Below are 26,839 nucleotides of genomic sequence, written 5' to 3'. Positions count from 1 at the left end.
AACTCTTGCCCCTTGGCTTAAGGAGCCATTTGTGTGTGTGTGTGTGTGTGTGTGTGTGTGTGTGTGTGTGTTTTAATTCAGCCTAATGAATTAGCCAGAACAAGACATCAGTCCTACGAAATGTTGAAAATGGGAGTGAATTTAAGTTCTTACTGTGTTTTAGTTTCAAGCAAGGCATATAGGGAGGAAGTGATCTAATGACTTCTGTTGTTTAGAAGAGCTTTTGGAATACAAACGATTTTAAAAACATATTATGAACAGCTATATGGCAATACATTAGGCAATCTAGAAGAAATGGACTCAATTCTGGAAAGCCACAAATTACCAAAACTGGAACAGGAAGAAACAGAAAACCTGAACAGGCCAATAACGAGGGAGGAAATTGAAGCAGTCATCAAAAACCTCCCAAGACAAAAAAGTCCAGGGCCAGATGGCTTCCCTGGGGAATTCTATCAAACATCTAAAGAAGAAACCATACCTATTCTACTAAAGCTGTTTGGAAAGATAGAAAGAGATGGAGTACTTCCAAATTCGTTCTATGAGGCCAGCATCACCTTAATTCCAAAACCAGACAAAGACCCCACCAAAATGGAGAATATCCTTTATCCAATATCCCTGATGAACGTGGATGCAAAAATTCTCAACAAGATACTAGCCAATAGGATCCAACAGTACATTAAGAAAATTATTCACCATGACCAAGTAGGATTTATCCCCGGGACACAAGGCTGGTTCAACAATCGTAAAACAATCAGTGTGATTCATCATATCAGTAAGAGAAAAACCAAGAACCATATGATCCTCTCAATAGATGCAGAGAAAGCATTTGACAAAATACAGCATCCATTCCTGATCAAAACTCTTCAGAGTGTAGGGATAGAGGGAACTTTCCTCAGCATCTTAAAAGCCATCTACGAAAAGCCCTCAGCAAATATCATTCTCAATGGGGAAGCACTGGGAGCCTTTCCCCTAAGATCAGGAACAAGACAGGGATGTCCACTCTCACCACTGCTATTCAACATAGTACTGGAAGTCCTCACCTCAGTAATCAGACAACAAAAAGACATTAAAGGCATTCAAATTGGCAAAGAAGAAGTCAAACTCTCCCTCTTCGCCAATGATATGATACTCTACCTAGAAAACCCAAAAGCCTCCACCCCAAGACTGCTAGAACTCATACAGCAATTTGTCAGTGTGGCAGGATACAAAACCAATGCCCAGAAGTCAGTGGCATTTCTATACACTAACAATGAGACTGAAGAAAGAGAAATTAAGGAGTCAATCCCATTTACAATTGCACCCAAAAGCATAAGATACCTAGAAATAAACCTAACCAAAGAGGTAAAGGATCTATACCCTAAAAACTATAGAACGCTTCTGAAAGAAATTGAGGAAGACACAAAGAGATGGAAAAATATTCCATGCTCATGGATTGGAAGAATTAATATTGTGAAAATGTCAGTGTTACCCAGGGCAATTTACACGTTTAATGCAATCCCTATCAAAATACCATGGACTTTCTTCAGAGAGTTGGAACAAATTATTTTAAGATTTGTGTGGAATCAGAAAAGACCCCGAATACCCAGGGGAATTTTAAAAAAGAAAACCATAGCTGGGGGCATCACAATGCCAAGAGTTGAGGTTGTACTACAAAGCCGTGGTCATCAAGACAGTGTGGTACTGGCACAAAAACAGGCACATAGATCAATGGAACCCAGAGAATAGAGAACCCAGAAGTGGACCCTGAACTTTATGGTCAACTAATATTCGATAAAGGAGGAAAGACTATCCATTGGAAGAAAGACAGTCTCTTCAATAAATGGTGCTGGGATAATTGGACATCGACATGCAGAAGAATGAAACTAGACCACTCCCTTTCACCATACACAAAGATAAACTCAAAATGGATGAAAGATCTAGATGTGAGACAAGATTCCATCAAAATCCTAGAGGAGAACACAGGCAACACCCTTTTTGAACTTGGCCACAGTAACTTCTTGCAAGATACATCCACGAAGGCAAAAGAAACAAAAGCAAAAATGAACTATTGGGACTTCATCAAGATAAGAAGCTTTTGCACAGCAAAGGATACAGTCAACAAAACTAAAAGACAACCTACAGAATGGGAGAAGGTATTTGCAAATGACGTATCAGATAAAGTGCTAGTTTCCAAAATCTATAAAGAACTTATTAAACTCAACACCAAAGAAACAAACAATCCAATCATGAAATGGGAAAAAGACATGAAGAGAAATCTCACAGAGGAAGACATGGACATGGCGGACACGCACATGAGAAAATGCTCTGCATCACTTGCCATCAGGGAAATACAAATCAAAATCACAATGAGATACCACCTCACACCAGTGAGAATGGGGAAAATTAACAAGGCAGGAAACCACAAATGTTGGAGAGGATGCGGAGAAAAGGGAACCCTCTTGCACTGTTGGTGGGAATGTGAAATGGTGCAGCCACTCTGGAAAACTGTGTGGAGGTTCCTCAAAGAGTTAAAAATAGACCTGCCCTACGACCCAGCAATTGCACTGTTGGGGATTGACCCCAAAGACTCAGATGCAATGAAACGCTGGGACACCTGCACCCCGATGTTTCTAGCAGCAATGTCCACAATAGCCAAACTGTGGAAGGAGCCTCGGTGTCCATCGAAAGATGAATGGATAAAGAAGATGTGGTTTATGTATACAATGGAATATTACTCAGCCATTAGAAACGACAAATACCCACCATTTGCTTCAACGTGGATGGAACTGGAGGGTATTATGCTGAGTGAAATAAGTCAATCAGAGAAGGACAAACAGTGTATGTTCTCATTCATTTGGGGAATATAGATAATAGTGAAAGGGAATAGAAGGGAAGGGAGAAGAAATGTGTTGGAAATATCAGGAAGGGAGACAGAACATAAAGACTCCTAACTCTGGGAAATGAACTAGGGGTGGTGGAAGGGGAGGAGGGCGGGGGGTGGGGGTGAATGGGTGACGGGCACTGAGGGGGACACTTGACAGGATGAGCACTGGGTGTTATTCTGTATTTTGGTAAATTGAACACCAATAAAAATTACTTTATTAAAAAAAAAAGAAATTGAGGAAGACACAAACAGATGGAAAAATTATTCCATGCTCATGGATTGGCAGAATTAATATTGTCAAATGTCAATGTAACCCAGGGCAATTTACACGTTTAATGCAATCCCTTTCAAAATACCATGGACTTTCTTCAGATAGTTGGAACAAATTATTTTAAGATTTGTGTGGAATCAGAAAAGACCCCGAATACCCAGGGGAATTTTAAAAAAGAAAACCATAGCTGGGGGCATCACAATGCCAAGAGTTGAGGTTGTACTAAAAAGCTGTGGTCATCAAGACAGTGTGGTACTGGCACAAAAACAGGCACATAGATCAATGGAACCCAGAGAATAGAGAACCCAGAAGTGGACCCTGAACTTTATGGTCAACTAATATTTGATAAAGGAGGAAAGACTATCCACTGGAAGAAAGACAGTCTCTTCAATAAATGGTGCTGGGATAATTGGACATCGACATGCAGAAGAATGAAACTAGACCACTCCCTTTCACCATACACAAAGATAAACTCAAAATGGATGAAAGATCTAGATGTGAGACAAGATTCCATCAAAATCCTAGAGGAGAACACAGGCAACACCCTTTTTGAACTTGGCCACAGTAACTTCTTGCAAGATACATCCACGAAGGCAAAAGAAACAAAAGCAAAAATGAACTATTGGGACTTCATCAAGATAAGAAGCTTTTGCACAGCAAAGGATACAGTCAACAAAACTAAAAGACAACCTACAGAATTGGAGAAGATATTTGCAAATGACCTATCAGATAAAGGGCTAGTTTCCAAGATCTATAAAGAACTTATTAGGGCAGCCCCGGTGGCGCAGCGGTTTGCCGCAGTCTGCAGCCCAGGGTGTGATTCTGGAGACCCTGGATCGAGTCCCACGTTGGGCTCTCTGCATGGAGTCTGCTTCTCCCTCTGCCTGTGTCTCTGCCTCTCTTTCTCTCCCTGCATCTCTATGAATAAATAAATAAAATCTTTTAATAAAAAATTTTTAAAAACCTATTAAGCTCAACAGCAAAGAAACAATCCAGTCATGAAATGGGCAAAAGACATGAAGAGAAATCTCACAGAGGAAGACATGGACATGGCCAACATGCACATGAGAAAATGCTCTGTATCACTTGCCATCAGGGAAATACAAATCAAAATCACAATGAGATACCACCTCACACCAGTGAGAATGGGGAAAATTAACAAGGCAGGAAACCACAAATGTTGGAGAGGATGCGGAGAAAAGGGAACCCTCTTGCACTGTTGGTGGGAATGTGAACTGGTGCAGCCACTCTGGAAAACTGTGTGGAGGTTCCTCAAAGAGTTAAAAATAGACCTGCCCTACGACCCAGCAATTGCACTGTTGGGGATTGACCCCAAAGATACAGATGCAGTGAAACACCGGGACACCTGCACCCCGATGTTTCTAGCAGCAATGTCCACAATAGCCAAACTGTGGAAGGAGCCTCGGTGTCCATCGAAAGATGAATGGATAAAGAAGATGTGGTCTATGTATACAATGGGATGTTACTCAGCCATTAGAAACGACAAATACCCACCATTTGCTTCAACGTGGATGGAACTGGAGGGTATTATGCTGAGTGAAATGAGTCAATCAGAGAAGGACAAACATTATATGGTCTCATTCATTTGGGGAATATAGATAATAGTGAAAGGGAATAGAAGGGAAGGGAGAAGAAATGGGTAGGAAATATCACAAAGGGAGACAGAACATGAGAGACTCCTAACTCTGGGAAATGAACTAGGGGTGGTGGAAGGGGAGGAGGGCGGGGGGGTGGGGGTGAATGGGTGACGGGCACTGAGGGGGACACTTGACGGGATGAGCACTGGGTGTTATTCTGTATGTTGGCAAATTGAACACCAATAAAAAATAAATTTATTATTAAGAAAAAGAAAAAGAAAAGCTTTTGGAGTAATTTTATATCCCGGTTGAAATCTAAGGTTGGTACTTGGGTATTCTTTCTTTCTGACTTGGGGGATTCTCAGTGGTCTGCCGATTTTCCTTTTCAGCTTAGCACCTCCTCATAGTCCTTCCAAGAGTTCCTTCTCCCCCACCCCCCATCATTAAAAGGTCCTATCCTAAAAAAAATAAAAATAAAAATAAAATAAAATAAAAGGTCCTATCCTATATACCCTTAGGAAGTAGAAACTAGATTAAAAGGTCATAATTTGACCTGCTTCTTAGAATTTTCCCAGAAGAGATTCCTATTTAGTAAGTCATAAGATAGTACTCCTTTCTCCTTTATCCCCAAGGCTAATTCAGGGAAAAGTTGAAGATTTGGCTGAGCAACAGGTTGGTGGTCTAGAAGCCTTCCCTAGAAGCCTCACCTTCCTCTTTCTTGGAACCCCCTCTTTGGTTCATAGGGCCAAAGTAAAAATGGTAGAGAGATAAAGGGAGGTTGACATGGATCCCTCAAGTCACAGCATGGAATATCAACCTGGCTTTGGGTGCGGGGCACACAACCTCCAGACCCTGGGAATGCAGCTCTAACTACCTTGTTCTTCATTTGCTCTGCAATTTAGGCATAACTATGTATGCTGTCGGGGTAGGAAAAGCTATTGAGGAAGAGCTACAAGAGATTGCCTCTGAGCCCACAGACAAGCATCTCTTCTATGCCGAAGACTTCAGCACAATGGGAGAGATAAGTGAAAAACTAAAGAAGGGTATATGTGAAGGTACTGTGGCCTGACCTCTGGCCGAGCTCCTCACACAGGGCAGCACGAGCCCTTGGCTGAGAAATTCCCAACCTATTCCTCCCAAGTGCTCAACAAAGTACCTCCCTGGTGTTCAGGGCCAGTAATGCCTGGAAACACTAAGCACAAAAATGGAACCAGGAAGAGAGGAGACCAAATTAGCAGCTAGCACTGCGTGAGCACTAGCTCTGTACTGAGCAATGTGATCAATGTTTTGATAGACCAGCACACTTAATCCTCACAAAACCCCTATAGAAGCGATCATTTAATTAGGTTTACACACATCACAGAGCTGAGGCACAGTTTCAGGAGATGCCTGTAATTGGAGTGGAAAGGGAGTAGGGAGGGTAGTCCTTTCAAATGTGAAGAATGCCTTCTTGCAAGTACTTCTATTTACAGAACACAAGACTGCCCTCTAGAATCTAGATTGTTCTGCCCGAGAGCTCTCTGTGCTAATCTGCACTACACTCACTGTGCCAGGAGGCTCACTTAGAGCAGTTCTCCCCCAACACCTGACCTCCCTCCTCTCCTCCCTGTTCAGTCACCAATCAAATCCCAAGCCAAGTGCGGTGTTTTACTTCTCTAAAGGAAAGAACAATGAGCCCGAGGCGGGAGGAGAAGGGGATGCAGAGGGAAGGCCTTTCAAGTTTCCAAAAGGGAGGGGGTAGGATTTCACCTCTAGGCTGTTTCCTTCAAGCTGAAATGCCTGGTAGAGCTACTGCTACGAAGCAGCAGCTTAGTCCTTGGTCCACTGGAACTTTTTTCCCACCCTCCCTCCTGGACATGACATTTTTGGGGGCATTGTTAAGTAAGATGCATTGAAGCAGTCTAGATTTCGTGTACAAGAGAACGTCCCTAGTGTGGTCTTGGATTACCCTAGGAACCAATTGCTTTTTGAAGCAGTGTTAACCAAATAAAACCGAAACACCCTGGGTGACAGATAGCAGGTAGGTGGGGAGCTGGGATGAGCTTCTGAAAGAACACAAGCATGCACACAATTGTCACTCTCTTTGGTCATCTTTTTCCTCTCAGCTCTGGAAGACTCTGATGGAAGTCAGGACTCCCCAGCAGGGGAACTGCCAAAGAGGGTCCACCAGCCAACAGGTAAAATTCTAAAAAGCCAACAGGTAAATTTTTTAAAAGCAGTGTTTCTAGAAACTTTGGTGGATGCTTCCACCATGGTTTCCCCCAGACAAAAATCCTTCAGAAGTGAAACTCAGTAAGATTTGGATTATGTCAACTACGGCTTTTTTTCCTCGGTCACACAGGAAACCCGTACTCTACACTTTAAGCCATATTTGGTAATAGCCCCTCTCAACTGACAGTCTTTTGCCTCAGTATGTCCCAAAGCAAAGCTGTGTACCACATGCTAGGAATACCAAGTACCTTACTCTGACCGCTGATGGCTGTGTTATAACCACAACCGTTTTAGGCAGGTTTGACTTCAGTTTTCTTTCTCTTTACAGAATCTGAGCCAGTCACCATAAATATCCGAGACCTACTTTCCTGTTCTAATTTTGCAGTGCAACACCGGTATCTGTTTGAAGAAGACAGTGTTTCACGGTCCACACAAAAACTTTTCCATTCAACAAAATCTTCAGGTAATTCCCAAAACAGTATTGCTGTCAGGTGATTCGATATCAGTCAGCCTCTTAGCTGGTCAACAGACTTACCCACAAGGAGCAAAGGAAAGGAGGCAGTAGGAAATAGGACAGGGGAGAAGAGTAGGGCCTAAGTGAAATGAGAACGAGAAGAATTAACTGAAAGACACTGGGGTAGCCTCCCATGTAGTCCACACTCGTGGCAGCTGTCAGTGTTGGAAGCCCATGCAGCCCTTTCCTGGTATTTACTGGGTCTGGCTGCATGGAAAAGTTGAACATTTCTTTCATTTTGGTTTCTGCTGATTCAGTCCTATTATTATGCATCTGGGAAGTCTGGTGGGTTATAGAGGTGAGTGAATACTTTCCGTGTGCTTTCTCAGGAAGTCCTTTGGAAGAAAAACACGATCAATGCAAATGTGAAAATCTTATAATGTTCCAGAACCTTGCGAATGAAGAAGTGAGAAAGTTAACACAACGCTATATCCTTTTCTAACACGATGCTTGTGTGTGACGTAAAGAATTTCACCAAACTTCACAAATATTGTTTGTGGGTATATATTAAATGAAGTCATTTCCATAATGTCAAGAAGAGTGAACTCCCAGAAAGGAGTTTCTTCTTAAGCAGCCTGCTAGGTGTTTGAGGGCCAAGAGCAAGCCAAGCTTCGTGGCAAGAGTCAAGCACTCAGTTGCTATCTAGCAGTAAGGCCAGCTAGCCAGCCAGCCAGCCAGCCGGCATGCAAAGTAAAGAGAAAATAGACTTAAAATTTAACTCCCCTCAAAAACCAAAACAAACAAAAAAATTTAACTCCCTTTCTGCTGAGAGGAAAAGCAGGACATGTACCAGGTCTGATGTGCATCAGAGGTTCAGTAAGTCTAGGCAAAGAATGTAGAATGAAGAAGCTTCAAACTCCGTCAAAATTCCAAACCTTTCCTTTGGCCCCAAGCCACATTACAGCCACTGTGGTAAGTGTGTAGTTTCTTTTTTTCTTTTTTAAGATTTTTATTTATTTATTCATGAGAATACAGAGAGGAGAGAGAGAGGCAGAGACACAGGCAGAGGGAGAAGCAAGCTCCATGCAGGGAGCCTGACGTGGGACTCGATCCCGGGTCTCCAGGATCATGCCCTGGGCTGAAGGCAGCACTAAACTGCTGAGCCACCAGGCTGCCCGTGTGTAGTTTCTAGAAAACTGGAGTTTTTTTTGTTTGGCGGCAGAGATCTTTCATAACAGCACTCTAAGATGAAACATTCTATCAAGGGGGCAGCAGAACCCAATGATTCATTAAATCAATATTACACATAAAAGGAATGCTTTGAGATAATGGAGAAATGAGGATTCAGTGTTTTTATATTGCCAGCTGTTCTGAACTTAAAATTACAGTAAGCTTACTAAAGCTGGCTCATCTCTATCTCAGCATGCATCAACTAGCCTATAGGCAAAAGGTTGAATTCTGAACCCTCTCTGTGCCAATGGGGTTATATAATAAGGAACAAATGTAGCAATTCCCTTTCTGAAAGCTGGAAATATGCTCCCCTAAGAGAATCTGACAGTGGTTAATGTAGGTGATGAATCCAGGCTCATTCTGCCAACAAGGGGACAGGTGGAGGGTATTAAGGAACTTAATGAAAACACATGCTTGTTCTAATGCCCCCTCCTCTCCCTTTCCCCACCCTGCTATTCAGCAGGGTCTACTTCTCAAAACTAAGGAAGTTATATATAAAAGAACATAGGTCAGAAGTCTTCAAGGCTGCTACCCTTTGGCCATATCTGGTATCAGGGTTTAAAGTCCCTAATCTCTCTTCTCTTGTGACATCATCTCTTACTCAGCCTGAATCCTTCTCTTCACTACATTCCCAACATTATCACTTCTGGGTCCCAAAGGTGCATTATGGCAAACTAATTTACAGTCAACACAAGTCTGAGTAGAATCTGAAAGACTTAGACTTTTGGGGTGCCTGAGTGGCTCAGTCGGTTGAACCTCCAGTACGTGATTTTGGCTCAAATCAAGATCTGAGGGTTGTGAGAACGAGTCCCATGTCAGGCTCTGCGCTGAGGGTAGATTTTACATGGGATTCTCCACCTCCCCACCCCTGCTCCTCCCCTACCCGCACATGGTCTCTCTCAAAAAAAAAAAAAAAAAAAAAAAAAAAACCAAATTTTTAACTGAATTATTTGGCTTTGACATTATAAAGTATTTAACCTGAGATTTATAGTCTTGATAACATATGTTAAATGGCTTACTGTAAACCTTCAAGTCAGTTTAAAATTTTTTCAAAAAGGGAAAAAGCCAAAGGCTTGTATTTTTCAGTACAAATTTTTAATATAACTAAGTCAAAAAGTTTTATTTGAATGCAAATAAAAATAGGCAATTCAGATTCCTCTTCCTTAATTAGAGATTTACTAGAAGAAATGACACAAAGAATGGAAGCCCTGGAAAATCGCCTGAGATACAGATGAAGATTTGAAATGTTCTACATACTTGTACATCATTGTATCAAGGGTTACAGTGAAAGCAGTTTGGAGCCTCAGTGCTCAAGCTGTGATTAAGTCTATAAAGTTGTAAAGTAAAACATAACTAGTACTGATAGCTAGTTTGCTATAGAACAAAGAGCACGTCCTTCAGAATCCTAAAAATGAGATTATAAAGTGAGAACAAATAAGCTATGCAAAATACTCTAACATATTGTGGACATGATTTGCTTTTGCCTTGTCCCATCTTCGAGTGTTGTGATCGCATTTGACTCAAAATATTTTTGTTTGCAGTCTTCTGTAGAACACTGGCCATAAGAAAAGCTATCTTTTTTGTATTGGATTTTTACCTTGATGTATGTATATGGACGTATGCATAAAATCGTAATACATATGTACTCGTATAACAAATTGATTTTTTTATACAATATTAAAATTCACTTCAGAGAATGGTATTCTGTGTAAAATTTCTAGGATCCCCAAAATTTCTAGTTTAACTTTAAATACAAGGTGTGTGTATATGGGCAACGGTAAGTATGCATTTGAAAAAAAAATGTTGAACCTTGCTGGCAATCAGGAAAATGCAGGTTAAAACAATCAGCTTGGCAAAAATTAGTATGTCTGACTAGTGTTGGCAAGGATGAAGAAAATGAGGTTCTTGTACACTAGTGAGAATGCAAATGGGCATGCTCTTTGGATTATGTGTCAATACCTAATAAAACTGAAAATGCACAAAACTTGCACTCCAGCAACTGCACTCACAGGCATCTAACTAGAGGACTTTAACACATAGGAGATCTGTACAAGAACGTTACTCAAGTTTATGTCACAAAATGAAAATATCCTAATCGTCAGAAAGGAAACTGATAAAATTGTTGTTTGGTTCCTACCTCAGGCATACCATATATTTAAAAGGAATGCACTAGATCTACATGTACACATAATAAAACTCAAAAACAAATGAGAATTTTAAAAAGCCAAAGGTAGGGGCTCCTGGGTGGCTTAATTATTTGGGTGTCTGGGTCTTGATTTCGGCTTGGGTCATGGATCTTGGGGTCTTGGGATGAGAACTTGTGTGGCTCCGAGCTCAGGGGAAGTCTGCTTGGGGATTCATTCTCCCAGACTGCCATGAATGGTCTCTAATAAATCTTAAACGAAAAAAAATGAAGACTCCCAAAATGACATCCTTCCCATGGAAGTTACTGTATTTGAGGCCAAATGGTGCTTTTTAAACAGAACACCTTCAGTATGCTTATGTTTAAATATTTCAAGGTGAGTGTTTTTTATCAGAATGTCCTCCCGAAAGTCAGTGATGAGAGGGAAGAGCATTTCCTAAGTGTCAATCTTTACCTGAAAATCATCTGATTCTCTCCAAATATAAAAGTTGTGATTCAAAGTAATAAACCTTCAGTTTGTATTTGTATTGGAGTCCTCTAGCTGATCATGAACAGGTTTTGACTAAGAAGTACTGATTTGGGTTGGCACCCCTTCAGAGACAGACTCCCAGCTCAGGCATTGCCTCCTTGGCTCAAGCATCCTTTGCTTTCTGTTGAATCTCAGCTCCCTCTAGTGGCTCTAGACTGCACCTTCCCTTTCACCTTGGGGAGGAAAACGCCTTCATAGCAAACAAAGGCCTCCAATCAATCCATATTTAGCTATTAATCCAACATACTTTGAAGTCTATAATCTGAAACATTTTTCCATTTTCCTTGTTTTGCTATCTGTAGGTCTCAGGTTTTACATCCAGGTTTATTTTGGTGACCTTCATAAACCATGATTTCTTCATCTATCATATGGGACTAATAGTACTTTCACTGCACTGTCAAGAGGATTAAATGGGTTAATATGTACATTACTTAGTAAAGTATCATTTTTAATACTCAATTATTAGCTATTATGTTTTTATTTTTTAGAAGCCCATAATATCTGACACAAAAATATCTTCTCCCTCTGCCGGTCTCTGCCTCTGTCTCTCATGAATGAATCAATAATCTTTAAAAAAAAAAAAAAGAAAGCCACATTGGGCACACCAGTCTGGATATGAAAATATGAGCACTTGAGAACATTTACAGATTTTCATAACTCTGTAGCTCTTAACCAGGATGTTGGTTGAATGAATGCTTTGCTTACCTTATCTAAGGGAGATACTTTGGCAGATTCCCCTGCCTAAATTCTCTTTTGAAGCAAACATATAGGAGGTAGTAAATTATAGTAAATGTACAAGATGTTTAAGACCTACCATCAACAAGATGAAGATGAAATTCTGGTCTAGAAGGTCACAAGCATATTAATGAGAATTAAGTAAATGCTTAAAACCTAAAAGTCATAATTCACCCTGGTGTTTGAACTCCTAAGTGATATAAAGTTGAAAATGTTGAGTGTCTGTTCTCTAGGACCTTAGTATAGTAAGAAACAGGTGCAATTAATGCCATAAAAAAGGTTCTTATGTTAACTCAGAGGCACTCAATCTAGACTCAAGAGGATGTTGGGGTAGGCCTGGAAAAGGAGAGGAAGAAGCCAGATGCCACTGCAGATAGAGGGAGCACAAGTGTTAAGGAGCAGCTGGAAATAAGATTTGCAAAGAATTGTTTTCCACGAAGCAGATCTTTCAGAAGGCCCAACTAATGGCATTCATGACCAGTCTAGAGTTTGGTTTCTTTTCTCTGTACCTTTTGCCCCTGCCACCATAGGATACCGATTGCAATGAACACATTTCACAATAATCAGCCTCTTCTTTAGGACATTTCTATCTCTAGACCTAACCAGTAGCTCAGTACTCGAGTATGGAATAAATCCAACTGGCTGGAATTCCCTGCAATCCCCTGCATATTAGAGCTTCCCAGCCAAACACATTACTTTGATTATAATCAGAAAAATAACATTTAAAAATGCCAACTCAGACCTTCCCACATCTTCCTGGCCAGTGGTTATTTTCTCTAATTCTGGCAGCATTTTCATGGCACTTCATCACAGCTGTCCCAAGCCAGAATGAGTGAGAGGTTTCCCATCTACTAGCTTTATTTTTTTTTGTATATATTTTTTTATTGGAGTTCGATTTGCCAACATACAGCCTAACACCCAGTGCTCATCCCATCAAGTGCCCTCCTCAGTGCCCATCACCCAGTCACCCCAACCCCGTCTACTAGCTTTAAACTCCTTTTCTCTGAACTTTAAATCTAAATGCCTTTCTTGAAGAATGGGGAGTACACAAAAAGCACATATAGGGCACCTGGGTGGCTCAGTGGTTGAGCATCTGCCTTTGGCTCAGGCCATGATTCCGGGGTCCTAGGATTGAGTCCTGCATCAGGCTCCCCTACAGGGAGCCTGATTCTCTTTGCCTACATCTTTGTCTCTCTTGAATAAATAATAAAACCTTTAAAAACAAATAAAAAAGCACATGTAAAGAAAAGGCAAAAACTGAATGAACTTATAGCATATTAAAACTACAATGAAGCCCCCAGAAATCACAAATTATTTCCTATAAGCCATCATTCAAAAATGCCTGCAGCCAGAAGTCCTGAATCAGAACCATTACAAAGAAATGAGAACTGCAATATTGTATTCTTCAGGGACCACCCCTTAAGAAATTAAATTATAACTAGTCAACCTGGAGTCAAACCAATCCCAATAACCCAAACCACTGAAAACTCCATTTGAAAGGCAAAACTTATCAAGTACAAAATAAGCACATAATGTCCTTAACCCAAAGACAAACATTTCTAGCAACTATGGAACAGACTAATATCATCAGTAGTGTGATGTGACCAAGTAATTCAAGGACAGATTTCAAACATTTTAAACCACATCGGTGGAATGCCTGGGTGGCTCAGTGATTAAGCGGGTCTGGTCTGCCTTCGGCTCAGGGCATGATCCTGGAGTTCTGGGACTGAGTCCCACATTGGGCTCCCTGCATGGAGCCTGCTTCTCCCTCTGCCGGTCTCTGCCTCTGTCTCTCATGAATGAATCAATAATCTTAAAAAAAAAAAAAAAAAAAAAGCAAGCCACATAGGGCACACCAGTCTGGATATGAAAATATGAGCACTTGAGAACATTTACAGATTTTCATAACTCTGTAGTTCTTAACCAGGAGATGCTACTTTAAAAAAGTGGGGTGACCACCGTTTACTTCAACGTGGATGGAACTGGAGGGTATTGAGTGAAAAGTCAATCAGAGAAGGACAAACATATGGTCTCATTCATTTGGGGAATATAAATAGTGAAAGGGAATAGAGGGAAAGGGAGAAGAAATGGGTAGGAAATATCAGAAAGGGAGACAGAACATGAGAGACTCCTAACTCTGGGAAACGAACTAGGGGGCGGGGAGGGGAGGAGGGCGGGAGGTGACTGGGTGCCTGGGTGGCGGGCACTTGACGGGATGAGCACTGGGTGTTATTCTGTATGTTGGCAAATTGAACACCAATAAAAAATAAATTATTAAAAAAATAAAAATTAAAAATTAAAAAAAATTAAAAAGTGGGGTAACATTTGGAGGTATCATCACAACATGGAAAACCATGAGAAATATCCTGTAATATCCAGTCCAAGACAAAAAACTGTCCCATGGAAACATGTCAGTAGTACTCCCAAATTTAGAAATGCTGAGTAACTGAACCAGTAAGAAATCTAGTCGCCAACAGCTACTCTTCAAATTTTATCTATAACCTCAGATTAACTTCAGACAAAAACTAAAATTATGCAATGTTAGCTTGAAAGAAACCCATTCTCTCACCTATGGAATTGGGAATTTGACCCACCCCATGCTTGTTCCAAAAGTAGTCTGAAGTTCAGTAAATACTGCACAGACATTCCATATAGTGTACTGATGGGCAACCTCCTCTCTGATCATTCATCTACTACCCAAAAGTGCTTATAAGGGTTGGATAAGATCAAGTCCAAAAGACATGGGTATTTCTGACACAGTTGCAGCCTGAGAGCACAACACAGACTGCTAAGTATACTCACCAAACACACTTCACAGTTATCTTCTAGGAGTAAAATGGAATAAAACAAACTTTGGGCAACTATGGATTGAGCACTTATTGAAGATCTGGGATTCTTCTGAAGGGCTCGAACTACAGTTCTTCTCCCTCAAACACTACACACCCTTAGGAAAAACTCTTCATTAAAGTTCAATAGAACTTTTCTCAGAAACAATTCTGGGAGGGGAGAACATATTTAATCCTCTCTGCTACTTCAATTTGTAGATTTAAGCTGGATTACAAATTGCATATCTGGTTAAATTCTGGGCATTAAAAAAAAATTCTGGGTATTGTTCTTTGCTGCCTCTCAAACATACTCAAATATGAAATGATGACAGTATCAACAATTTTAAAAGACAGGAATCTTTTAAAAATCTAACAGAGAAAACGAACTCTGCACTCCCTATACATGAAAGTAAAGGGAAACTGGGACACATAGGCTCTTAATCCAAAAGTCTTGTTACCTCAACTGCCTCATCCTCTCAAATCCTATCTTGTGAAAGTGTACAGAAACAGAAAGATATATGGAAAAAAACAGAAATGAATACAGTGTCTTTAAAACAAGCTCTGGCCAGTTTTATTAAAGAAAAATTTTGCATGATTTACTTTTCACCAGTCTGTTCTGGCATGCTTCTAATGATATCAGAATCACCTAGAAAATAAAACACAATAGTTTTACAATTCATTTAGTCACAACTGTTAATCATCAAACTAGCAGTGGTTATCTCCAAAAGTTGCAATACTAGCTTTGCTGTCATTTCTCAAGGATGATCAGATACCTAAAGTCACAGGCATTTCCCACAGAAGATACATGATATAAACCAGACTTGGTTTATCACCTGCATTGATAAAACCAGACCCAGGGAAAGAACTAAGTCTGGGGACACATGCATGGTCTTAATATAGCGAATGTTTAGCCTGCCCTGATTATTACAAAATCAGAACAGCGAGAATATTCGCGGTATCCTAAGAACTAAAAACTCATAAGTTCAGGGCTCCTGAGTGGCTTTGTCAGTTAAGCATCTGCTTTCGGCTCAGGTCATGATCCTGGAGACCCAGAATTGAACCCTCCACTGGGCTCCCTGTTCAGCCAGGAGTCTGCTACTCCATCTGCCCCTCACCCTGTTGGTGCCCACTCAAATAAAATAAAAATCTAGGGCAGCCCCGGTGGCGCAGCGGTTTGCCGTCTCCTGCAGCCTGGGGTGTGATCCTGAAGACCCAGGATCGAGTCCCACATCGGGCTTCCTGCATGGAGCCTGCTTCTCCCTCTGCCTGTGTCTCTGCCTTTCTCTCTGAGTAAATAAATAAATCTTTAAACAAATAAGTAAGTAAATAGATAAACAAATAAGTAAATAAATAAATAAAATAAAAATCTAAAAAGTCTTAAAAATAAAATAAAAACTCTTCAGTTCAAAATATGACATGATCTTTATTTGTAGGCATTTCTTTTTCTCAATTTAATTTTACCTATCTGTTCTTAGGCAGCCACTTCTTGGCTTGGATTCCTTTCTTCTATTTCATCTGATTACTCCTTGCCTTTAGAATTTCACCCCTACCACGGTCCTACATTATTTAAGTGCTTAAACAAAATTCAAAATAAAAAAATAATTATTTAATTTCAAATTAATTACAAAATAAAAAAATTAATTTATATCAATACCTATTATAATGTACTGATATTCATTATCAGTTCTCTGTGAAACAAAACTACAAGATATCCCTTGCTATATCCAAATTCTAAATATCTAAACCTAGGAACCAAAGACATTGCTATAGCAAATACCTATAATTACATTATATATGAAAAAATAATTATTCTGACTTATAAAACATACCTGGATCAATGATAGCCAGTGTGCATACTCTGTAGTATTTCCCACATGCTGTGCCCAATTCAATATTATTGCCACTGTAGTGATGGACACCAGTTTTGGCCAACATGGCGTAGTATTCTATTTCAGATTTCCTTCAGAAACCAAAAAACAAAGACCATACCAAGTGACTGACATAAAATGTTACTACTTTCCTCACTGGTTTTAATGGTGACACTTTCAAACAGTAACTAAATCAGTCATTACTCTTTTAAAAAGTACCAGATACATTAGGCAATACAAACTATCTTTTCTCTTGGTCCCTTAAAAATGGGACAATCAGCAAGTATGTTCTGAATAACTCTTCTCATGAGTAGGATGTGAAACGTAAGTATTTACTTAGCATTTACCACTCACCAGATACTTCACATTATCATGACAACCTCTTAAATAGCATGTATGGAGACACTCAGGCAAAGAATGGTTAAGTGGAGGTTCTAGAATCCCAGCTCATGTTATCTTTAAAGGATGAGCTATTTCTATTACTTTCCGGTGCTCTGAATCCTAGATGGGGAGTGGTATTACTTACATAAACTTAGCATTTCTGTGTCACCTGAGCAGGTGGACATTAAGGGTTTTACGAATTTGAAGAGACTCCTAACAGAATGGTGCCATTACTCAAAAGTATGGATTCACAGACCAGCAGTAGTGTGCATGCTTATTAAAAATGTATGTCGGGGCACCTGGGTGGCTCAGTGGTTGAGTGTCTGCCTTTGGCTCAGGTCGTGATCCTGGGGTCCTGGGATCGAGTCCCACATCGGGCTTTTCTGCAGGGAGCCTGATTCTCCCTCTGCCTGTCTCTGCCTCTTAAGAATAAATAAACTCTTTAAAAAAAAAAAAGCATAATGTCAGGTCCCATCCTGAACCCATGAAATCAAAACCTGCTTTTAACAAGATTACCAGTAATTGTGAGTACATTTATGTTTGAGAAGCACTGACATAGAAGGTAAGCTTGAAGACCAAACCATGGGATGGGATAGAGGGCAGCATTCTAGGGAAGCCAATGATGTACAGACACCCTATGTAAAATCCTGTGAGCAGGTTATGCATCACCACAGAAAAATTAATGTACTGTAGGGAATTGATCACATGGCTTATATTCTGCATAGTCCAAGTGTCTTTAACTTACTTTCCATACTAAGTTCAATTTCAAAACGGTGAAGCCAAGCAAAACCTTGGCCCACTTGGAACCTGCAGCTCCACAGCAAGCTCGAACTTTTCTATGACAAGTTTGAAAAACGAAACACTTTTAAAGACCAAAAATGCAGGACTCAAAACACATGGAAAAACAAGTGTCCGTGCTTGCTTCAAACTTTGACGTTCTGTGGTTCATACCCCTCTGCCACACATTTCTCCCAAAGATAAACTTACAGGATGAGAGCACGATTGGGGAGACGGGGGTGGGGGTGGATGTCAGCCCCAAACACCAAAGAAGAAACCATAAATTCTTCTGCAAGCGTTCGCTTCTAAAACTGATTTTACATAAAACCGAGTGGGTACAACCCAAATGGCTCAAATTCACACTCCTGGGTGAACATGCAGTGGGGACACAGTGTCAACCAGGTTCCCTCCATTACCTCAAAGCCGGGCAGTTGTTGGCCAGGATGACCAGTTTCGCTTTGCCGTGTCTGATCATTTTCAGGGTCTGCTTGTACCCCAGCACGTACTTTCCACTCTTCATAACCAATTGGAGCCTAGAGTTGATCGACTCCAGCGACTTTTTCTACAAAGCAAATATTTAACACGGACCTGAAGGTCTTGTTTTCTACCATCTCAAAACAGCACCCAGATTTCTGGGCGTCGAACCCTTTAATAAACCTCCTTAGTCTAGGCTTAGTGACGTATCACTAAGGCCCCCTCGGCTCTCCCGGGCCCTCAGGCCAGGGTGCATGCTGTCTCCCCGGTGTGCTCAGACCATCTGCCCGGGCCGAGACTCATCCCTCCACGTGAATCGGCTTCCGGCCTTGGCCCCGTCTCACTCACCGTCTTCTTTGCGGCCACCATCTTCCTGCCTTAGATGCGGGACGGCCCCAACCTAGAACGTACAGAGGACAGGGCGGAAAGTTTAGGAGAGGAGCGCCAAAGGGCAACTCGTCGGGTTCCCGGCGCTGCCCAGACCTCGGCCCCGCGGAGCCCACTCACCAACAGCAACCGCCAAGATGGCCGGGAGGGAGAAAGGAAAGAGTCCCCACAATGCAAAGCTCTTCCCTGCAGAGCCGGGAGGGCGGCGCCGGAAGCAAGCCGCAAGCGGAAGGGGCGGGGTAAGAGGGGCGGGCGGGGCAGCCTCGCGATGCTACCGCTACAGTCAGAGGGCTGGAGAGCGGTTCGCTTACCCTTGCTGAGGACGGAGGAATGGGGGGGGGGGGGGGTGAACCTGGCGGCAGTCGGAGAAGTCGACTGAGGGTGAGGCGGGAGGGACGGTGAGGCGGGCGGCGGCAGCTGGACCGCAGTCTTTTTTTTTTTTTTTTAAATATGTAGCGGCGAGTTTTGCATATTTTTCAAAAAGATTTTATTCATGAGACAGAGAGAGAGAGAGAGGCAGAGACATAGGAGGAGGGAGAAGCAGGCTCCCTCCAGGGAGCTGGATGCAAGACTGAACTTGATCCGGGGACCCCGGGATCATCTCGGGATCAAACCCTGAGCTGAGGGCACACGCTCAACCACTGAGCCACCCAGGCCTCCTATATGCTCATCATTCTTAATACGTTTTTGTATATGCATAGAAAGTCCAAGTCGGGAAAGCTGATCATCAAAACTTACCACTTGAAAAGGTGTGAGAAGAGTGGGTGAGGAAAGAACATTTTTTTACATTATATATGTCAGTACTACTTGAATTATTTTACAGCATGCATCATGTAAGTTCATTTGTTTATTTGAAGAGAGAAGAGCGAGTGCGAACACAAGTGAGGAGGAGGGCAGAGAAGACGCAGGCTCTCCACTGAGCAGGGAGCCTGATACCAGGTCATGCCAGGACCCTGCAATCATGACCTCGGCCAGAGGCAGACGTTAAACGGACTTAGCCACCCACGTGCCCCTAAAGTCGTAACTTTAAATAGATCTTGTGAAACACCAATTATAACTGAAAGCAGTGTTTCTCAAAGTATGACTCACAAATCACCTGATTCAGAATCACCTTGACTTCTGACTCTTGGGATCCACAAGGGTATGTGGAAGAAATCTCTGGTGGGGCCTAGGAATCAGTTTAATAAGCAGCCTCAGGAAATCTTAGAAATACTAGAATTGGAGAACTAAAGAATGAGGGGCACCTGGCTGGTTCAGTTGTAGAGCATGTGACTCTTAATCTTGGGGTTGTGAGTTCAAGCCCCATGTTGAGGGTGAAGGTTACTTTTTAAAACATAAAAACTGAAGAAGGACATAGCCAAGTTGGGCTTGAGACTTGCCTGCGTTAAGTAAAGAACAAAATAATGAGGCCTTCTATATTGAGTCCTATATTTTCAAAGCTTTTTAATGCATTTTCCCAAAGTAGTCAGGATAGATATTACCCTTATTTTAGAGATTAAATGGTGAAAGTACTTGATATCACTTTCCTGAGGTGCTTTTCCTTATACGATAACAAGTTTCTGGTCCTTACTATATATGTCCTCACTATACTTTAAGGATCCAGGAATCTTACTATGGTTTTTGTATTGGAAGCCAGAGAAGCCTGAAGCACTTATTTTATGTATGAAATATGGCCACAAAATGCTTGAGAATTCTTTCTAGAAAATCTTAACTAATTTTGCTGTATTTCTTTGGAGACAGACTTAGGTTTTTGGTTTTTCTATTTAATATATGCATGACTTGGGGCAAATTGTCTAAACTCCCTATGCTTCAGTTTCTTCATCAGAAAACTAGAATAATGTCTACTTCATAGTATTATTATGAGGATCACAGTAAATGTAATGGTGTATAAAGCACCTAGCATAGGACCTATACATGACAAATGTGCAGTGACTTCGTTCTCTTCATCATTCCAACTCTTATCTCAACCTTCCTACCACAGCCACCCGCCACACCTAAAGCCGTTCACAACATTACAAAACCTACGCTAGGGGAAGAAACATTTGCTGCGGAAAAATATGTCTTTTGACTCAATAAGATTTTATAAAATTTTCCACACTTGTATTTATTAGAGCAGGAATTGGCAGACTTTTTCTATAGAGCCCAATAATAAATGTTTTAGGCCTTTGGGGTCATATGTTCTCTGTGGCAACTACTCAGCTCTGCCGTTGTAGCACAAAAGCAGCCATAGGCAATATGTAACAGCTGTGTTCCAATAAAACATTTACAGGGGATCCCTGGGTGGCACAGCGGTTTGGCGCCTGCCTTTGGCCCAGGGCTCGATCCTCGAGACCTGGGATCGAATCCCACGTTGGGCTTCCAGTGCATGGAGCCTGCTTCTCCCTCTGCCTGTGTCTCTGCCTCTCTCTCTCTCTCTCTCTCTGTATGACTATCATAAATAAATAAAAATTAAAAAAAAAAAAAAACATTTACAGAATCAAGCAGCTTGGAACGCCTGGGTGGCTCAGAGGTTTAGCGCCTCCCTTTGGCCCAGGGTGTGATCCTGGAGTCCTGGGATCTGTTCCCACATTAGGCTCCATGCATGGAGCCTGGTTCTCCATCTGTCTGTGTCTCTGCCTCTCTCTCTCTGTCTGTCTCTCAAAATAAATAAATGAAATCTTAAAAAAAAAAAAAACCAAAAGAATCGAGCAGCTGGCCATATTTGGCCTGCAGGCCATAGTTCATTGACCCCTGCATTAAATGATTCCTCTATTAAAAATAACTGCTGTAAGTCATGTCCTTTTTCTAAAGAGATGTATGTTGAGTATGGATGAAGCATCATGATAATCTGCAACTTATTCTTGAATTGCTAAAATAAATGTAAATAAAATCTAAAATAAATGAAAATAGCAAATTCAGCAAACTTTTAGCAACTGTTGAATTTGAAGTGGAGGGTATATAGGTGGACTTTTTTGAGTTTGAAAAACTTAACACTAAAAAGTTGGGAAATATATATGCTTTAAGAAGAGACTTTACCATCCAGGCCTTTGGGGTCATTATTTTGTTTATTTCTGGATGTCAGTCAGTAGCATTTCAGAGTGATTTTGAAAAAATACCAACAGGTAAATGTGATAGAATAGAATTAAAACGAGGCTTTGGTTTTCATTCACCAGAATCGCTACTCCAAGTTTCTGAGAACTCTGCAGACATCTGCATTCATTGTGTTTTTGATTTATACTTGCTATGGGAATTAAAAGTGACAGGCTGTATTCTCTGTTAGAGCAAATACTAACAGGTTCATCTGATATTCATTGGTTCAGTACACTGGCCCATCCCTTATTGTTAAGCAGTTAAAACTATCATATTCAATATCATCAGCTATTAGTTATTCAATGTCCAAATTAGGAAGCAGCCTGTTAGTACAGTTGACCCCTGAACAACTCAGAAGTTAGAGGCACTGACCACCCCCATGCATTTCAAAAATCCATGTATAACTTTGACTTCTCAAAAACTACTAATAGCTTAGTGCTGACCAGAAAGACATTTATAGATAACCTAAACAGTTGATTAATACATTTATAATATACTATGTATTATATACTGTGGTTTTTATAATAAATGATGAAATAAAATGTTACTAAGAAAATCATAAGAGAAAATGCATTATAGTACTGTAGTGTACCGGAAAAAAAAATCCATGTTCAAATCAGTGTTGTTCAAGGGTCAACTGTAATTTGGAACTCTATTTGTTTGACTCAACCTTCACAGTTTTTTTTTTTTTTTAAGATTTTATTTATTTATTTATTTGACAGAGACAGAAAGCAGGCATAAGCAGGGAGAGCAGCAGAGGGGAGAAGCAGGCTCCCCACCGAGCAGGGGGCCTGACTTGGAGCTCAGTCCTAGTACCCTGGGATCATGACCTAAGCCCAAGGCAGACGCTTAACCAACTGAGCCACCCAGGCACCCCCCAACCTTCACATTATTAAGTCACCCTGGACATTAAACATGCTCAGAAATCTGGTGAGGACAAGAAAGATGGTGAATCCAAGTGAAAAGATCCTGTAAATCTAATGATTGTTGGTCACTTTTCAACTAACTGAACACGTACACACCAATACAAGAATTCTGAACTGTTAGAGGACAATTAATAGGGATTCTGAAATATTTCTTCTATACCGTCTCTGTTCAGATTGGGAATGCTCCAGACTGTGCTGGATTAAAAATCAGGCCAGAGAAATGCTTTCTCCTTTTTTTTAAAGCCATTTTTCCATCCAAGGAGCATATGTGTTTTATACTCTTGGATACAAAGAATCCAGAGTACTTCATTCACTACTTTACTGTAAAGGAGTGACACTTGGAAAGTAGAGTGATGTCTTTATTTTTTATTTATTTTTTTAAAAAGATTTTTTATTTATTCATGAGAGACACATAGAGGCAGAAACAGGCTCCATGCAGGAAGCCCAATGCGGGACTCGACCCGGGGTCCCCAGGATCACACCCTGGGCCGAAGGCAGCACCAAACCACTGAGCCACCCGGCTGCCCTAGAGTGATTTAGAGTCTTTAAATGTGTGTCTTTAGGTTAGTTTATATTTCTTAGAGTCAGTTTTTGAAATTTTAATATAAATGGGGTTCCTATGTCTCTAAGTGTCCATAATATGACATTTTACTGATTTTCAATAATTTGAAAAGCCTGCCATGTACATGTATTTTTATCCTTAATAAAGGTGTAATACACAGGCTAAAACACCAGTGTTTTTTGCCTTTAACTGGAACTTAATTAACTTAATACTGTAACACTACGTCATGCTGATCAGAAAATGTTACTGATTAGTTCATGGAGAAATAATAAATGCAAATTTGGAACATCAAAACATGGGTATGTTGAAGAAATGTGATAAAAGCATTGGAGGAGTCATTGGAGGTAAAAAATTATGAACTATGCCTTCAAGATACATCAAGGTACTATCAGCATTAAAAATCACAGTATCAGTTATATTCAGTTATTATCAAGATAAGACTGAAGGAATAAGACAGGTCAGGTAATTGCCAAGAAGGAGAATGGTCAGGGAGAGGGGAGGTAGGGTAAGCATTATCTAGTAGTCTAGATACTTAAGTTGTAAGCAACAAAAACAAACTAGCTGAGTTAAGCGTAAAAAAGGAAAATTATGCTGTAGTTCACCAAATGAACAAGAAGCCTGGGGAGCAAGACCCAGATCTGTGTATACTGGTCATGGGAGAAGCAGTCCCATTTATTAGTCACTGGTTCAAAACATACCCTGCAAACCATAGGGCAGCACCTCAACCTTGAAAGATGTTTCATTTTGGCTGGTACCATAACTGAGTGTTTAAGGTGCCCCTCCATCATCCTATAGGTTTAGCTCCTGGATGTTGAGGTAGATGAAAAAAGACCAGTAAATCACATAGAAATTAACCTATTACCTTATTTGTCTCATAGTAAAGCGAGTTATTTGATATGATACTGAATGTAGTGTCTTGGTGTGTAATGTCTTGATGATACCATCCACTGATGGATGGTGCTCACAGGAGCCTGATGTGCTGGAAAAGCAAATCTAATCCAGTGTCTATTAAAATAAAAGATACCGGGAAACCTGGGTGACGCAGTGGTTTAGCGCCTGCCTTTGGCCCAGGGTGCGATCCTGGAGACCTGGGATCGAATCCCACGTCGGGCTCCTGGTGCGTGGAGCCTGCTTCTCCCTCTGCCTATGTCTCTGCCTCTCTCTCTCTCTCTCTCTCTCTCTCTCTCTCTCTGACTATAATAAATAAATAAAAATTAAAAAAATAAAAAATAAAAAATACCAAAGAGGTTCAATCACTCCACTGTTTCCAAAGAGTCCTATCAGTCTTTCACAAAATGGCTGATAGGTCCCCTCAAGATATAGGTACCATTTTGGAGGCTTATAGTTGGTCACTCTTAGTGCTACTGGCAAAATGGGCACTCACCTATGTAAACTATACTACTATATTAAGTGGAGGAGCATGCAGTAGTGCCCATGTATGGCTTCTCTCCCTATTCTTAGAGCCATTCTATTCCTGAGCCCATTGAGCAAGCACTGAGATGGCTCATGAGAAAGACTTTCTAACATCCACAGGACACCTGATTATTATTGTTCACCTGATTATAAAATGCTTCCTCTGAAGAAAATGGAAGAGACCATGGCTTGGCTGACAAATTATCTCCAAGGAAAAAGTAATATACCTGAGTCAACTAAAAAATAGTTGATGGGGAAAAGTGGGTACTTAACTGGGCTCAGTAAGCCCTGGTTTAGCATGAAAGCATAAGGATTCAGAAAATTTCAAGTTAGTGTTTATATTTAATCTGTGAGTTAATTCATCTCTTTTGAGGAAGAATGGAATTTTGAAAAACTTTCACTAGCTAAATAAAATTAACCATGACTTTAACCTAAAAAAAGCATTTTCTGAAGTGGGAGACTGCCATGGATGGCCATGTCATATGGTGAAGCCCTTGCCCCCAAAGTAGCTCAATGGGGAAGTAGGGTTTAGGAGGTAGTTAAGGTTAAATGAAGTCATAATCTGTTAGTCATAAATCTAATCTGTTAGGACCGTGGCCTCATAAAAAGAGGAAGTCCAAGGGGTGCCTGAGTGGTTCAGTCAGTTGAGTGCCCAACTCTTGGTTTCAGCGCAGATGATGATCTCTTTCATGGGTCATGGGATCAAGCCCCACATCTAGCCCTGCACTCGGGAGTAGAGTGCTTGAAGATTCTCTCCTTCTACCCCTCCCCACACTTGCTCATTCTTGCCCTCTAAAATAAAAAAAAAAAGAAGAGGAAGTTCCCACCCCAACCCCATGTGAGGACACTGTGATAAGGCTGCCATCTATCTGCAAGCCAGAAAAGAGTTCTGACTAGAAACCAAGTTGGCTAGTACCTTGATCTTAAGACTTTTCAGGCTCCAGAACAATGAGAAATAAATGTTATTTAAGCCACCAAGTTAATGGTATTTTGTTATGGTAGCCCATCCTATGAAAACCCTTTGATAGCATTTATACAAGACATAAATATCCCCCCAATTTTGGCCAATTCTGAAAGACCCATCCACATACTTCTCCCCCTAAACTTCTTTGTACTAATCCTGTAATTTTGCTCAGGGACTTGGAATCCAGCCAAATACTTAGTCACTTTCAAAGTACTTCTCTTTCTTTGGGGCACAGTAACCCTGGACAGAGGTTAGGAGAAGAGTCATAGTATGTATTAGGAATGCTATAAAGTGTACTTCCTCAAAGATACCCAGTGTCCTCTTCATTTGAAGGGATTTGTGAGTTGACTGCTGTGCAGTCCAGACTTTGTCAAGCCTAAACTGCAGGAGTGAGAGGAAGAAGGAAAAAGAAGAGAAGGCATCAATCAATCCATCAATCTTCCCTTCCTAAGGCAAGAGGGGAAGTAGAGAAGGAAGGGAGGGAGGGAGACCTCTAAACACATAGCTATGTATCTCCATGACCCATATAGGGAAATATGCCAAATTTTAGGCAATTTTAGCATTCAGTTCAATAATGTGCTGTTATGATCTGAATTGTGCCCCCCTTCATTCATATGTTACAGTTTGCAATATGGCTATTTTGGAGGCAGGCTTTAAAGAGGTAATTAAGGGAAAATGAGGTCATATGGGTGGGCCCTAATCCAATATGACTAGTTTCTTTGTAAGAAGAGGACATTAGGACATAGACACGGTGGGCAAACCATGTGAAGATACATCATGAATACTGCCATCCCAACCAAGGAAAGGCCTTCAGGGGAAACCACCCCTACTGACACCATGTTCTCTGACTTCTAGTCTCAGAACTATGAGGAAATACGTTTTTGTTGTTTAACCAATCTGTGGTTTTTGTTGTCAACCAATCTGCGGTACTTTGTTATGGCAGCTCTAAAAAACTAATACAAATGGTGACATGACCCATTGAATAATGTAAGAATTCATGAGTATTTACTGCTATAAATAAATGAATAATAAATGGAGAAGAGAAAGTGCTCCCTTACTATAGAATGCCAACTGATAAATGTGGAAGGAATAATCTGATTAGAAAACCACCCTTTGATAACTGTCATAGTAATAAGTGATCCCAGCAAGAATATCAATG

At 40.9% G+C, this 26,839-nt stretch overlaps 2 protein-coding genes and 1 non-coding gene across 6 annotated transcripts in view; 1 reads left to right on the top strand and 2 right to left on the bottom strand.

The window, feature by feature from the left end:
• Window positions 1–10,329, top strand: part of MATN2 (matrilin 2) — a 149,441-nt gene extending 139,112 nt beyond the window's left edge. For 2 of the 3 annotated variants that reach the window (XM_072734239.1, XM_072734241.1), the window contains 5 exons: window positions 5,635–5,787; window positions 6,838–6,909; window positions 7,272–7,406; window positions 7,787–7,885; window positions 9,807–10,329. In XM_072734239.1, the coding sequence (XP_072590340.1) occupies window positions 5,635–5,787; window positions 6,838–6,909; window positions 7,272–7,406; window positions 7,787–7,885; window positions 9,807–9,862 (515 nt within the window). In that variant the 3' untranslated portion in view covers window positions 9,863–10,329. The remainder of the gene's footprint in view (window positions 1–5,634; window positions 5,788–6,837; window positions 6,910–7,271; window positions 7,407–7,786; window positions 7,886–9,806) is intronic. The other variant, XM_072734240.1, reaches the window with a different exon arrangement.
• A 5,069-nt stretch (window positions 10,330–15,398) lies between these two features.
• RPL30 (ribosomal protein L30) overlaps window positions 15,399–26,839 on the bottom strand; it is a 20,947-nt gene continuing 9,506 nt past the window's right edge. Inside the window, exons 1-5 of one of the 2 annotated variants that reach the window (XM_025994748.2) lie at window positions 18,867–18,963; window positions 18,708–18,759; window positions 18,302–18,447; window positions 16,689–16,819; window positions 15,399–15,505 (exon numbers count right to left, since the gene is read on the bottom strand). In XM_025994748.2, coding sequence (XP_025850533.2) covers window positions 15,456–15,505; window positions 16,689–16,819; window positions 18,302–18,447; window positions 18,708–18,728 — 348 coding nt within the window. In that variant the 5' untranslated portion in view covers window positions 18,729–18,759; window positions 18,867–18,963 and the 3' untranslated portion in view covers window positions 15,399–15,455. Of the gene's footprint in view, window positions 15,506–16,688; window positions 16,820–18,301; window positions 18,448–18,707; window positions 18,760–18,866; window positions 18,964–26,839 lie in introns of those variants that run through there. The other variant, XM_072734244.1, reaches the window with a different exon arrangement.
• Window positions 15,684–15,815, bottom strand: LOC112917177 (small nucleolar RNA SNORA72). Its single transcript, XR_003234432.1, has one exon. It is a non-coding gene; the product is annotated as a small nucleolar RNA SNORA72 (small nucleolar RNA).

This window comes from Vulpes vulpes, chromosome 13 (assembly GCF_048418805.1).
Source record: "Vulpes vulpes isolate BD-2025 chromosome 13, VulVul3, whole genome shotgun sequence".
Taxonomy (NCBI): Eukaryota; Metazoa; Chordata; class Mammalia; order Carnivora; family Canidae; genus Vulpes; species Vulpes vulpes.
Note: the sequence above shows the minus strand (reverse complement) of the source record. Positions and strands in the feature narration are given on the sequence as shown.